The 14,935-nt window shown below is 34.5% G+C and overlaps 1 protein-coding gene across 8 annotated transcripts in view; it reads right to left on the bottom strand.

Annotated features, from left to right (window-relative positions):
• ttll5 (tubulin tyrosine ligase-like family, member 5) overlaps positions 1 to 14,231 on the bottom strand; it is a 72,448-nt gene extending 58,217 nt beyond the window's left edge. For 7 of the 8 annotated variants that reach the window (XR_003672819.1, XM_028438037.1, XM_028438036.1 and 4 more), the window contains exons 1-12: positions 14,123 to 14,231; positions 13,710 to 13,838; positions 10,136 to 10,242; positions 9,974 to 10,056; positions 9,161 to 9,267; positions 7,572 to 7,702; positions 7,407 to 7,489; positions 5,619 to 5,688; positions 4,356 to 4,440; positions 2,321 to 2,422; positions 2,154 to 2,245; positions 1,943 to 2,050 (exon numbers count right to left, since the gene is read on the bottom strand). Coding sequence is in view for 7 of the 8 variants with exons in the window: in XM_028438037.1 (XP_028293838.1) it covers positions 1,943 to 2,050; positions 2,154 to 2,245; positions 2,321 to 2,422; positions 4,356 to 4,440; positions 5,619 to 5,688; positions 7,407 to 7,489; positions 7,572 to 7,702; positions 9,161 to 9,267; positions 9,974 to 10,056; positions 10,136 to 10,242; positions 13,710 to 13,768 (1,027 nt within the window). In the remaining variant the exon portion in view is untranslated. Of the gene's footprint in view, positions 1 to 1,942; positions 2,051 to 2,153; positions 2,246 to 2,320; positions 2,423 to 4,355; positions 4,441 to 5,618; positions 5,689 to 7,406; positions 7,490 to 7,571; positions 7,703 to 9,160; positions 9,268 to 9,973; positions 10,057 to 10,135; positions 10,243 to 13,709; positions 13,839 to 13,956; positions 14,101 to 14,122 lie in introns of those variants that run through there. The other variant, XM_028438032.1, reaches the window with a different exon arrangement.
• Between the last annotated feature and the right edge of the window lie 704 nt (positions 14,232 to 14,935).

Consider the following 14,935-nt stretch of genomic DNA (forward strand, 5'->3'; position numbering starts at 1 on the left):
ACAAGCACGCCGGGATCACAAGTGTTGCGAGGCGATATACACGCAGGGGCAGAGGAGGACTCTGCCTTCCGTGTGAGTACCCTATGGGACCGTAGTAACACTTGTTGGACAAAGTCAGATCGGGGATATTGTTGTGGGACGTTTGACTGCCGGTAGTTGTTCTGTGTAGGTGTCCCAGCGTGTGGAGGGCTGGAGCCAGCGGGAAGTATCGAGACTGATTGGAGTGTTAAGAGCCACATACACGCAGAGGCAGAGGGGAACTCTGCCTTGCCCTGTAAGTGACGTGGCAACACCCCTCCTTCGGATGTAGTCTCGGACCCCCGTGCTGGCCTATGTTTTGCATTTTCAGGGGACCCTGAGCCTGTGACCAGTGGGATCTACCGCCTTGGGACAAGGGAGAGCGGAGGACCTGGGCGTAGCTGCACATTGCACTTTATTGTGGACAGTGACTTTTTCCCCTATTTTATTCGTTCCTTAGCCCACATCGTTAATGGATTTTAGCATATGTTGATTTTAATTTGTGGGCATTTTAATCTGTTTTATCTTAATCTTTTTAATAAATTTGTGACATCATGGTTGCTGTCCTCCTTGGTAACTAAGGGGTGCTCACACCCGGTCGCTTTACTCTCCCTCCATAAACTTTTGGTCAATTCACGGTTATTCAAACTTTCCCCAGCAACACCCCACCCCCATTACATATGAGAGAGAAATTTGAATCACAGCATTGTTGATTTAATGTTTTTATTGTTGATTTTAAACTCTGTTAATGTTCTAATGTTTTTATCGATTTTTAAACTCTGTTTGATGCTTAACATGCTTGTGCCTTTTACTGTTGTGCCCTTTAGTCACTATTTTTAACTTTTAACTGTCGAATTGTCTTTATTTATCTATTTAATTATTTTATTTCAATTTATGACCACAAATTGATGATTTTCGGCTGCCAACGAGATTCCGTTGTATTGTTTTATCAGTGCAATGACAATAAAGCTTCTACATCTATTCTATATCTACTGTATGTTTTCTATTGTACTTTTTATACATGTAAAGCACATTGTGTTGCTCTGTGTTTATCATTCAGCAATGCACATACCACCAAATCTCACACATGCAGTAAAACAAAAACCTTTATATATTAGGGGTGGATAATCAGCAAAATGTCCGGATTTAATTTGATTGTGATGACTGAAGTCTCGATTTGATTACAAACCAATTTTCGATTATTTCCGAAGAACGCTTTGATTTTCAATTGTTTCTGATTATTGATCTTCCATTGATTATTTCACTTTTCCATTGAATAACACCTCACAGCACCTTCAATGTTGTATATTTGTGTCAAAATTTGAAAAATGCAAATAATCAATCTTTGGAAATGTCATAATTGACTCATAATCATCAATAATATAATTGCGATGAATCAATAATCAATTTCTTTCCCACCACCCCTATTCTGTATGGAGAAGCACAGCTATGTTGACCAAATATGACAGTTGATCAGCTGTTCCGTGTGAGCTCTCGGATTACACATTTGACATTGATCTTTTTTAAATCTAATTTAATTCATTCTAAAAGTTTTGAATCTTCTTGGATTTTTAATGATTTTGAAGATGTATTGCTATAGTTTAAAAAGGTGAAACAAAGCATTAAGGGGCAACATCTATCTTTTTTTTTTGTTTGAATTTCTGACCTCATACTTCTAAATGTCATTTGTCATTCCTAGGTGGGGCCATTATTTTAAAGGAAAGAAAGGCCTATAATTTGCATTAGTACAGTATATAGCTTGACGAAAAAAAAGGCAACATATTCAGCACCGTGGTTGAGATATGCTACACCCCTACAGTCCTAGCGTAGAGGAGCCATGGAGAAATGCATGAATGGAAAATCAAAATATTAAAAATTGAATATTAATAATATATTAAAATATTAAAAATTAAAAAAGTTTTACCGAAACAGTTTGTCTTATGAGGAACAAACGTCTTGCAGGCTGTGGCAATCTGCTGCTCAGCACTCAGCACGGCTTTGATGATGACGTCCTCGATTTGTCTCATCAGCACTGCAATAGACAACGCGTTATAAAATATTAACATTGATTATTAAATCTAAAGAAAGCTTTCATCAGTTTTATACAACATTTTGTATAAAATGCTTGGACTCACGTGTCGTGTCCTTTCCCTCCTGCTTCAAATACCTCAACGCTGCACTCATACTCCATTTGTTCCCATAATCCTCCACTTCAGGGTCATCGCAGCTGAAAAAGGAGGAAACTCACTTGGAACACTTGCTGTGTAAAAAGCAGGCAAGCGTCATCGCTAAAAATGCTTACCTGACATAATCGCTGCTCTTTTTGTTCACGCTGTAGTTGGTGAGATGCATGAATGTGTTCTTGATGTTTTTTGAGGTCAGCTCGTACTTTACAGTCGCAAATCTGGAGACCAAAGGAAGAAATACTCCTAAATAATCAAAATGACACATTGTCCACATTCAAAGAAACTAAACATTGACAGCGCCCAAGGCTAAAGTTAGTTTCTTCAACTGGTGTTTGAGAGGAAAAGATGCCACATGTGGGAATTCCTTGGCACGCACCGTCTACCTGAATACCAACACAAGCCAAGAAGGAATGTTGGAAGATAAAAAAAAATCTTTGGTTTCAGGAAATAGAAACTATTTATCATGCACTGAACAAAATAATGTAACCTGCAAACACATGCACAAACCTTTACTGGAGCACTGTTATAAATCCTCTACTCTCTGCAGTCCTGACCTACCTGTGATCAGTTATTCCCTCTTTGGATTGATGAATATTAATATTCATTAAAAGCCAATGGTGAAGTATGAAGTGTGCTTAGGTAAAGTATGGATAAATGCACAATCAGCAGTGATTGATGAGTACAAACAACAGCTGAAACAATAGAGTGCTTTGTCTCAGTCACCAGTGTTGTCATCAGAAGTGACTCTGTAGCTAAGGGCGCCCTCTTCTGGTCCAATACGGTGGTAAATAAAGTTTATAAAAAGATTAATGGGGTAAAAGCTCGGACTACATTTTGATTAGTAGTTGCTTATTAGATACCAACAAATATGTGCTTGTTTCCATGTCTTCGCTTTGAAACTGAGTTTTCCAGAAGGCGTTCATATTTACTTCTCTCTACAGACCAGCAAATACAGTCTAAGGCAGGGATGTCCAATTAGGGACTTGTGGGCTCATATTTGCATTTCTTTTATATATTTTTAAAAATATAACAATTATTAAATTACAGTACAGTGATTTATTTAAAAAAAATCTAAAGCTCATGTCCAATACATTATTTTTCTCGAATTTTAAAGAATTGTTCAAGGCGGGGAAAATGTAGTGTTTTGATGATTTTGGCAAGTTATGTTGTGTCCCATTTTGTTGAATTTATAATTAGATATCATTACATATAATTACATATTATAACATAATTACTGCTTATTACATATAATTACATATTATAATATAATTACTGCTTATTACATCTAATTACATATAATTATATATTATAACATATTTACTGCTTATTACATATAATTACATATAATTACATATTATAATATAATTACTGCTTATTACATCTAATGACATAAATATATATTATAACATATTTACTGCTTATTACATATCATTACATATCATTATATATAATTACATATTTTAAAATATAATTACAAATAATTACATATTATTACTATTTATTACACATAATTACTGCTTATTACATATTATTACAACATATTACATAGAATTACATATTATAACATAAAATTACTGCTTATTACATTTTTTAGAAAGTTAACTGGAATGTAATGATTTATGTTGGGTATATAAGCATTTTTGCTTCTGCCTGTTTCAGTCTTGTTATATATCTTTAAATTGTGACTTATGTTTAAAGATTTTTGTTAGACTGAAACAAATAAACTGAACCAGCCTGAAGTTTAGCTGGTCTGTTCCTATTACAGCCATTTTTACTAGAATTGATTTAATTCCTTATATGTGAGGGTGTGCCTTGTGTTAACTGGGATAGGATCCAGTGATCTGTGACCCAGATCATGGTAAGTGCTAGAAGATGGATGGATGAGCTAAATTCCAGTGTCGGTGTTATGCTTTTATTTCTTCTTCTTTTTTTAATAAATACTTCCTGTTAGCGCAATATCTCAAAAGGTCTGGAACAAGTTTAAATGAATGTATTTGTAACACAGAGAACCTCAATGTTTTGATAATTCACAGTGGAAAAACTCTGGCGCAAAAGCAAAGTAAATAGGTTTGCTTTGCTTAGAAGGAATAGATTTTTTCTCCATTCTTACCGAAATGTGTCCATGACAAAAAAATATACAAACACACTCACCTTGCCAAACCTTCTTCATAGACATAGATGAGGAGTGGATCGTATGATGTCACCAATACATATAAACGCATATCAAACTTGAATTCTGTGGATGAGACAAAGAAAACAAACAAAATAAATCACTGTGATTATTAAGTACCATCATAAATTAATATCTAGTTTATTATTTCCATGCTTTAGGGCAGAAGTGAGCAACCTTTACCACAGCAGGGACACAAAAATGTGATTGTCTGATCCGAGGGCCAACATTATCAACATTCATGTCAGCATTTAGAACAATGACCGATCTGAGCATGAATACAGGGCAGAACAATGAGTTTGTGGTGTCATTTATTGCGTTTTGTATTATGTGTTTCTACTGTTGCTTTGTGTGTTTTTGAAATCATTTTGCGCATTTTCCACTCATTTCATTTTTTGGGGGGGTTGTTTTGTGTTATGAGTCAAATTGTGTATTTTTGCTGTCATTTTGGAGACATTTTTTGTGTATTCGTTTTCCTTGTTTTTGTTGTCGTTTTGTAATTTGTAAACTTTCTATAATTTTGTTTTGTTGCAGTTTTGTATGTTTTTGGAATCAATTTGTGTATTTACGCCGTAGTGTATATTTCTGTAATTTTGTATGTTTTTTAAGTCATTTTGTGCATTCACTTTGGTGGCCTCTCAAAATTGGAGCAAGGGCCGCATGTAGTCCCCGGGCCGCCAGTTGCCCATGTCTAATTTAGGGAAATGATGCTGCTATATGAGAGAATGAGTAGAAAAAATTCTACATTTTCTAAATCTTTCTTCCAAAAATTCTATGAGTTCTTGGAATGTGTATCTTGCATCAAAAACGGGTTGTCATCAAAATACATTCAGATCAATTCTAACAAAACGGAAACGCTGATCAGTGCAAGATCCCTCTGATCAAGAATTCCCATGGTGCTCTGGGCTCGTCTGTGAAAACCAGCCTCAGAAACCTTGAGGTTGTATTTGATCAGTCAATGTTGTCAACTGACCAAAAACAGTTTTGTATCACGTGAGAAATATCTCTAAAGTGAGGAATTTGTTGTCTAAATCAGATCATGAAATGATCACCCACGTGTTCGTCTGTGAAAAGCACTTTATAAATAAAAATGTACTTACTTACTCACTTAAATCCTAGAAAACGTTAATATTATTCTACACAATTCTGTTGTTGTTTTTTGGAAACGATGAAAATATAGACTCCATCCATCCATCCATCCATCCATCCATCCATCTCTAAAGACAACATCTGAAGCCACTCACCATCAATGAGCAGTGGGTTGTTAATGTAGCGAGATACCAAGATGTTTTCATCCATTGAAATCTGGTTTGGCTGCAGATAGAAAACAGATCATAAAGAGAGGATTAAAAACAACATAACAAGAAAAAAAGAATGGTGGCATTTTACTGCAGACTTGAAGTAACAATGCTACATATTCATTCATAACATAAGAGATTTGAAATACGCACGGGCAGTGAACAATAAAACATCAAAGAACAATGTGCAGGGGAAAGAGTTCAGTGATGCAGACCATAGGAGGTGAACCTTCAGTAACAGCTTTTAAAAAACACAATCTGGTGGATGGAGATGGGTTATTTATGAGGTTGAAATGTGTTACAGATGGCAAAGTTAAGATGAGATGTGAATGGGAGGGGCGGGTGGTGGAATCACATCAGAGCTGGCTGAAGATTAGAGAAAACTAAAAATTGAAAAAAAGAAAAAAAAGATAAACGTATTCTTTTTTTATTCCCCTTAAACATTTCTCTTACATTCCTTTCACAGAGAACAAGAGAAAGAAACCATGACTCAGTTCACCTCCATTTTTAGCAAACATCTGGCCAATGTAATCATAGGGTCACAGTGTATTTCTAATGTCAAAGTGACATTATCTATTTCCTATGGCAGGTTTCTAGTGAGCACAGGTTTATTCTTCTGACATTTGGTTGCTTGTTGTTTGTTTTTCCAAGTTGCACATGCACACAAATGCTGTATGAATAAAGTGTTTGCCTTAGCTTTCTGCTAGCAACTGAATGACCACAGCAGCTGTTAAAAGAAAATTTGTCTAAAAGATGTAATTTCCAAGAAGTTCAGACCTCCCAATTTGTCCCAAGACAAAACCCTTAAGGTCATACAGTAAATAAACAGCTTAAGGGATTCTTACTAAAAAAGAAAGTCCGATGCCAGCATTCGGTCCTTTGTTTTTTATTTATTTATTTTTCTTCAGGAATCGTCTGCCTTTAATCAAGTCCATAATGGAACTGAAGTTAAAGCCCTTATAGAAAAGGATGATACATTTCTGACATAGATTCTATGTTTAGATTCATGTATTTTATGATATTATCTGCAGATAGTAGATAATAGGTTTACAAAAGTCCCACCAGTTTCTGGATTCTTCTGAGCTGATAACACTGATAAAGATATTTAAATTTTAAAGGGAAATTGAACTTTTTCTACCTACAGCACCAAGTCTGCTCGGCTGAACGTTGCATTGGGAACTATTACTGTCGCCCATTTTTAATTGTTTCTTCAATAAACTTCACAAACAATAAGTCCTGAAATGGAGCCTTGCTGATGCAGTTTAACTACCCTGTGTCTTGTAACTGCGCTCGGTCTTCCTGTAGTGTATGATTGGTGATATGAAGCCATGTTGAGCCCATGTTTGGTACCTGAACATAATCCTAAACGAATGACATGAATGACATGAACTGAAGCCAAATGCAAAGGGCAGTGCCACCAAATATTATGCTTTAGTTTTTCCTTTTGTTTGATAATAATAATAATAATTTAATAAAATGGTTAAAATGGAATTGGAATTGAAATATTGTAGATTTATGTTGGAATTAATTCAAATTAACTTCAATTCAATTAAACTTTATTTATACTGTATAGCACTAAATATAACCATCTGTTAGCTGCTGTTTTTGTCAAAGTCATCTTTGAAAATGACCTTCAATGGGATTATAAAGGTTTATTGTTGTTATTATCATGATTAATAATAACAATATTAATAATTATTATTATTTTACATATATGAGCAAACAGTCACTCACATTGCTGACCAAGTAGATGCCCCGTCCTCTTGAAGATGCTACAGGTTTAATTATCCATGGACCCTTGTCTTTAGAAAAATAATCTGAGAACAAAGAAGAGGAACAGTCAGACAAGCATTGCTAAGATAAATTATACACTGTATAAATGCACAACTGGACTCTTACTACAAAATTCCTGATACTCGGTGGGAAGCACGAAGGTCTGGGGAACGATATGGAAGTTTTTGAACCCGTGGGTCTGCTGCATTCGCTGGATGTTTTTATAAAGACGGTCTTTGCGGGTCAATTCGTAAGACCTGTAAAAACACAGAGCATTTTTGATCAAATATTCATTCCAACTGTAGTAAATAAGGAATACTGCTGTAACCTTCTGCCTGACCTGACAATGCAAAACAAACATGTTGCCATATAAAGATGTCCCGATACAACTTTTACACTTCAGATACGATAATGAAAATGCAGCCTTGGGTATTGTCCAATACTGATCTGCACTAATTATGCACATTTTGATCACTTATTTTGTAATGTGGAATATTAGAAAGCCTTGAGTATTTAACATTATTTAAACAGAAAACAATAATCAGCAAAGGTATGAGAATAACTGACCCATTTATAATGTATTACAGAAATGTTAACCTTAAACAAAAGAACATTCTATAATAATAATTGCAAATAATATAATAAAATAAATACATTCAAAAACCCTAAAGAATAACCTCAATAAATCCAATAAAAACAACACACACTGTATAATATTAGAGATGCAGTTGATACAAGGATCATTGATGTGACACCTAAACATTCTGTTCAACTGCATTTATTTTAGTTAAAAAAAGGTTTAAATGCATCAGAAGGTACCAAATATGTAGTAACTTAGTAAATATGCTCTCTTTTGATTTTTAAATTGTTTTTATGTTACATACTAAATTACTTCTGTAAAATATCATGTGGTGCGACTGTCTGGCCATGACTGCACTTTTGAAAAATTCTTTAAAATTATTTTCTGCCATATTTTAGTTACACTTTTCTATACATGTTATATACTATACTAATTCTGTAAAGCGACTTTGAGAGTCCAAAAAAATCGCTATATAAAATTGTTGTATTATTATTATTTATTATTATTGTCCTGTATGAGATTTCTAAGTATTTATATTTCCATCATAATATTCATGCAAACTTTGCTAGATGATGCCCATTTTATTGATTTATGTATATATTTTGAACAAACACATAAAGAAAATAGATGAAAATCAATAAACAAATCTTAAAAGAAACCTCGATAAAATTTTTAAAAAAAATAAAATTTCAATATAATACACATTTGACTCGTCCTACCCCCTTTCTTCACCATTAACAAATGCAAAATCCAATAAAAGGAACTAAATGGACAGTACAAATAAACACTCCAATTGAGCTATTAAGAAATACAGAAAAAACAAAACAAAAACAAAATAAATGAACACGTGCCATCAACATCTGTGGGATTTTCATCCTCTTTATGAAATATCATGAGGTGAAATCCTTATTAGTCATTGACCCATAACTCAATACACTTTTCTTTAATTTAGCCTATGGCTATAATCTGACATATTTACATTTTTTTGAATGTTCATTGATATGTACTGTCCCTACTTAACTAAAAGAATAAATAAATACATTTGTATATATATATATATATATATATATTGTACCGATATCCTAAGGATAAATTGCTCAGTACAACATTACACACATCCATTTGGGAACTCTACCTGGGAAAGTGGTTGACCTTCTGGAAATCTAGAAGGCTGCGTAGTAAGTAAGGCTTGAGGTGAGATCCAGTCCACATAAGGTTGAAATCATTGCTGTTTGGATGAACCTGTAAAAAAAAGAAGAAAAAAAAAGACACTGATTGGCTAAGAATTACAGGTTGATTCAATTAGATTCAACATGCATGAACTGAAATATAAAAGGAATGTTGTTGATCAAAAGAGACGTAAAAGCCCCCATGTTGGCTTTGTTACGTTTCCAACAAATGATTAATGTTTGATGTCCATCACAGATGATAGGTCAGCATCATTTAGGATGCAGATTACTTCAGACTTTAATAACTGGAGTCTTATTTTAGCTCTTTTTTTTACAGTTATTTTCCAGCGAGTCATTAGGAAGAAGTAGAATTCACATGAGCGCTCCATTTGTGAGACAGATGTTTGCAATAAAGGCCTATTAAAGTTTGGCTGTGTCCACAGTACAGTAGACACTGATCTGCCTTTGATGATGGGTTAGAGGGAGTCGAGAAGAATTTAGATCCAATAAAAATAATAAATTGTTGCTCCGTGGAGGGAGCACCAACACGAATTAGTCACAGTTGTGAAACGGCATTACTGAGGCAATTTGTTTGTAAGGATGACTTTCCAGGATTTTAAATCTCCATCAATGATCAAAGAAGGAAAAAAATAAATAAAATCACACCAGCAAAGAACGAAGCAAGTACAGCAAAAAAAAAAAAAAGATGTTTTTTTTTTTTCCCTTTTCAATATTTAGGTAAATCTTTTAAGTTTGCATGATGTATTGGAGAACATTACCTCATGGAATCCATGATTCATGAGTATCCCACGGACCAGGCGACTCTCAGTGCGCACGATTTTGAAGGCCATTTTGTATCGTTCTAGGCATATAAAATAAAAATAAAAAAAAGATCATTGCTGGCAACGTTAACATTTATTACTGTAATCTTTATGGGGTACCTCCAATAGAGCAGATATTTCCATCTTTTGCAACGACGGCTTCAGGGACAAACAGGAGAACTGGGATTGTCCTGCTTAGGCCACTCCATGCAACGCAGGGATGGTCTCTGCGGGACAAGAGATTAAAAACATAAATATACAGTCATCAGTGACTGAAATAATCATAATGAATAAAGCTGCCAAAACGTTACGCTTTTCAAGACATATATCATTACCTCGGACAGCAATAATATATGTATATAATGGTATAAAAGATATTCATACTTAATAAACATGATAAAAGGTACATTTTGTGATAAAGAATATTATTAATTTATATATTGCCACACTATATTTAATTGATTAGATTTGTGTCCCAGATATTAAATAATATATTATTAATATTATACATGTCATGTTCATTGTGTATGTATGAATATGTGTATATATATGTTTGATGTGCCTGTATAATCTGTATTATAAAACTTGTGCAGAACATATATTGAATGTGTATTGTAAAAACAGTAATATTAGTTTAATTTTTTTTTTTTAATTGTGTGTAAGCTTTTGCTTCAACCTAAACCCTTTTGGCTAAAGAGTTTGTTCTGTTTTTGTTTTTTCTGAAGACTGCCAAAATAAAGTTTTATATATAATATGATAATGTAATTTTCTATATCACCAAAATAGAAAACTTGTTATATCTTGAATCTCGATACATCACACAACCCTAATAATGAAATGTTTTTTTCTCACAAAAATGTGTTAAAATTCCATTTTTTAGAAATATTAATCACTTTTTTCAGAAAATAATAGTTTTTGCTTCCTGTGAGGAAACAAAAATAAATACTAATAAATAAAAAAACCCCATAAATAAACAAAACTGTACGGTCAAAAATAAAATAACATACAATTAAAAGGTAGATATAAGTTGTAGTGACATAGATCGTTCTGACTGCTCCTTTTTAATTATTTATGTCTTATGAAGATGTATGAGCAGCATTAATGTCACCTATTTCCCCTCAGGGATCAATGGTTTACTGAATCTGAGCAGGTTTATTGTTTAAATTTTGATCGACTTAATCTAAATTAACCTAATTTAAAGCATCCTGATGACATCATTCCAGACCGTAATGATTACACAAAAATAAATGGATGCAACAGTTATTTCACCACTCGGGGCCAGAATATTTTACACTATCAGAAGTTGTCATTAACCTACGGTGTTTCAGACTCTACAATCCCTGGCATCGGTTTTCCCACGGATCTTCTGTAGCACTGATGAGATGTTGATCAAACACTCTAAACAGGTGAAACTGATCATGTTTTCATGGCGCTTGGCAAGAAACGGATGAAGTTTCACAGGCACAGGAAGTTAAGCGGGCACTGGTCGGCTCTGTATTTAGGAGTCAATGAAAATTTGTGTAGTTTTTTTTGGCAGTTTCGACGGTGTTTGGGGTGATTTAGGCAATGTTTGACGCGCCAGGACGGGAGGGGGCCGACGGGGAATCTAATGAGCGGTCCCCGGAAACATTTCCCCATAAAAACACATTCCTTGCCTCACGGTGATGGCGTTTCATCCCAATTCGTCCATTTGCGCATCACAACAGTAGATTCAGTTTTCATTGGTCGATTCCGTGATTCCGTCCTCGATTCCGTTAACGTGGATTTTATAGGGCCCTACATAACATTGTTTTTCTTTACACAACGCGTGATTGTGACTTTAAACTTTGTTTATTTTCTATATCACCAAAAATCACCAAAATCTCGATATATCTTGAATTTTGATATGTCACTCAGCCCTAATAATGCGATAACTTTCCTGGTAAAACACTAAGTTTAAGCTTTAGACAAAAGATAAACTGGTTAAAACCATTGTAGCATGTCTTTACATCACAAAAAAAATATATATATATATATATATTATCAGATTATCAAATGTATTTGTTTTGTTTTTTTAAACCCCTGCAAGTATTAAGTCTCTTTATATGTTCGTTATTTTTATATAAAAAACTTACATCTGAACGTCACCACAACATTATTTTCTTTTAGCTTCATACGCAACACATGATTGTAACTTTAAACTATGTTTATTTACTATATCACCAAAATAGAAGCAGAATCAGAATCAGAAGAGCTTTATTGACCAGGTACAGTTTAGAACAATACGAGGAATTTGACTTGGTAGTTGCAGTGAAAGAAGACACATCAACACACCGATATATCTTGAATTTCGATATATATCATCCAGCCCTAATAATGAAATACAGTAACAACTTCTTTGGTAACAATGACCCAGAGATGCATATTGAAATGAATTTCCCTGCCTGAAATCTCCAGTCGTCATTCCAGGATGATGCGATCTGGCCCATGAAGTTGGTGGTTTACCTCATGCTAGGGGAATGAATCCCAACATACCATTTGTTTCAGTCAAGCGGATAAGGACAGAACCACACACAGTTTCCTGCGGTGCTGGGCAATAACAAACCAATGTAGCGTGCTGGCAAACACTTTTGTAAATATCTGACAGACTATCTCAAAGCGGACCAGACACAGCCTGCTTATCCTGGACCAATTACCAGATAAGGTGATGTGATGATGGAGCAGAACGCAATCAAGTGTGACCGCTCGTGATAAAGGGATGAGGCTACCCTTAGCCTCCATGTATCCCGGTATGTTAGACAACACTATTATAGACATATGTTACAACAGGGCAGCTCGACAGCACACATGATATTCAGATATTATTATCACATGGTCATATTCCAGCACGCAAAATCATTTGATGCAACAAAACACTAAGTTTAAGCTTTAGACAAAAGATTAACTGGTTAAAACTATTGTGGCATCACAGAAAATTAAATATTTTATTTTTTCGAATTAAAAAATTCTCCTTTCCTGCTTCAAAAGTACAATTTTTTTTTATTTTAAAAACCTATGCAAGTATAAAGTCTCTTCATGTGTCCATTTTTTTTTAAAAATTTTTTCCCACATTAAATTTAAATGCTCACAAAATCACTTGATGCAACAAAACACTAAGTTTAAGCTTTAGACAAAAGATTAACTGGTTAAAACCGTTGTGGCATTACAGAAAATAAAACGTTTTTTTTTTTTTTTTTTTTTTAGAATTCAACCAACTAAATTTAGTTTTTAAAAGTTAGCTGTTGAAAACACATATGTAATCTTTTTAAAAACATAAATCTATACATTTTCCGATGCAACATGTATTTCACAGCATGCCTTTCAAAATAAAAGAATAGCCCAACATGAGAAACATTAAGCATTTATTTTTGACCAGTTGTTTGTGACCCACTTTTGGGTCCCGACCCACCAGTTGAGAATCGCTGTTCTAAAAGACATTAAGGGGGATATTAAAGATGAACAGGTTGGATGGGCAGTGAAACAATATTTTTATTCGGGTATGTTAAGGGTTGAAATTGAGGATAATTATGCTACTTTGTGATTCGCCTTAGGTTTGTAGGCTAAATGTGAAAAATGACTTGTGATTTCTATCATTTATACACTCATAACAATATTGGCTTGTTCACATGAACGTTTTAAAATCCAAAAAGCTCTTGTTAAACAAAGGTTGTCTTACTCTTGCTCGTCCTCTGATGAGGATTCTGAGTCCTCCTTAGCCCGGGTCACGGTGGGCATTTTCCCGGTGAAGGTGGACTCGCAGGTAGAGGATCCTCAGGTGGCTAAATGACTACATTTCACATAACATCTACCGCACAAAGAAGTGACAGTCAGTAATGCGCAGAACAAAAAACACCAACCATTCATACAAAATATCACAACATATCTGGAAGAGTCCTATGGATATGATAATCGGTATAAGTTACCTAATATTGTTATCTAATATTGACGTGAAGCCACAAAAATAGCCGCATATGAGCTAATTTTAGCTGTGTGTGCAAATCAGCGAGTAAAAAGCCCTTTTAGTTCATTCTGAGGACGTCTCAATGGCTGTTTTCACATTAATACACAAAAACACACCGACACACTTGCCTTATGATTCTAAGCCTCAGTGTTAGCAGCTAGCTAGCTAGCTAGCGCCCGTTACCCAGGGCCAAATGAACAGAGCGCTTAATCTTCCTGGTTACTACAACAACCAAAGTAGCAACCTACACTGAGCATGCGCAATTCAGGCAGCGTTTAGCAACGTGACCAGGTTTTTCGTTGAACCACTCCGGCAGCGGCTACGTTTAGGGGTGTGATAAACCTAAACGTAGACGGCAAGACAGGCGCAAAATAACTTTAAATGACTTACGTTATTTGTTAGTTAGTTAGTTTACTTGCTTTATTCGGTGGGTAGGTGAGTAGGCACTGGTAGGTAGATGGTTGTGGGTATTTACTGTGAGTAGTTTGGTTGGTAGGTCGTTAGGTGAGTAGGTAGGTTGGCCAGTAGAAAGAAAGAAAGATAATTTTGTTGGATAAAATAGTACACAACTCTGTTAATCAAATTGCTAGTTCAAAAGATTGACGTTTAATCATGTGGTAAAGGGTGTACATTATATTTAATTTATCTATTTATTTTTTTATAAACACAAATAATTCATTGATAAATTTATATTTTTCAAATGTATTATATTTTAACCTATAAATTATTTATTTATATTGTTGAATTTATTGATGATTAAATTAAACAAAAAATAACATAGTTCTCTGAGCAAATAACACTAACTTACCATCTACGGGATTTCTCGATAGCAATTGGTTGCACAGATAGTAGGCGTGCCAATTGACGCTTGAATGGACCAATCATTACAATGGTTTGATCGAGTGGTGCCATCTTGAGCGCTCCTATTGGCTAAAGGACGT

The sequence above is a fragment of the Gouania willdenowi genome, chromosome 22 (genome assembly GCF_900634775.1).
Source record: "Gouania willdenowi chromosome 22, fGouWil2.1, whole genome shotgun sequence".
In the NCBI taxonomy this organism is placed as follows: Eukaryota; Metazoa; Chordata; class Actinopteri; order Blenniiformes; family Gobiesocidae; genus Gouania; species Gouania willdenowi.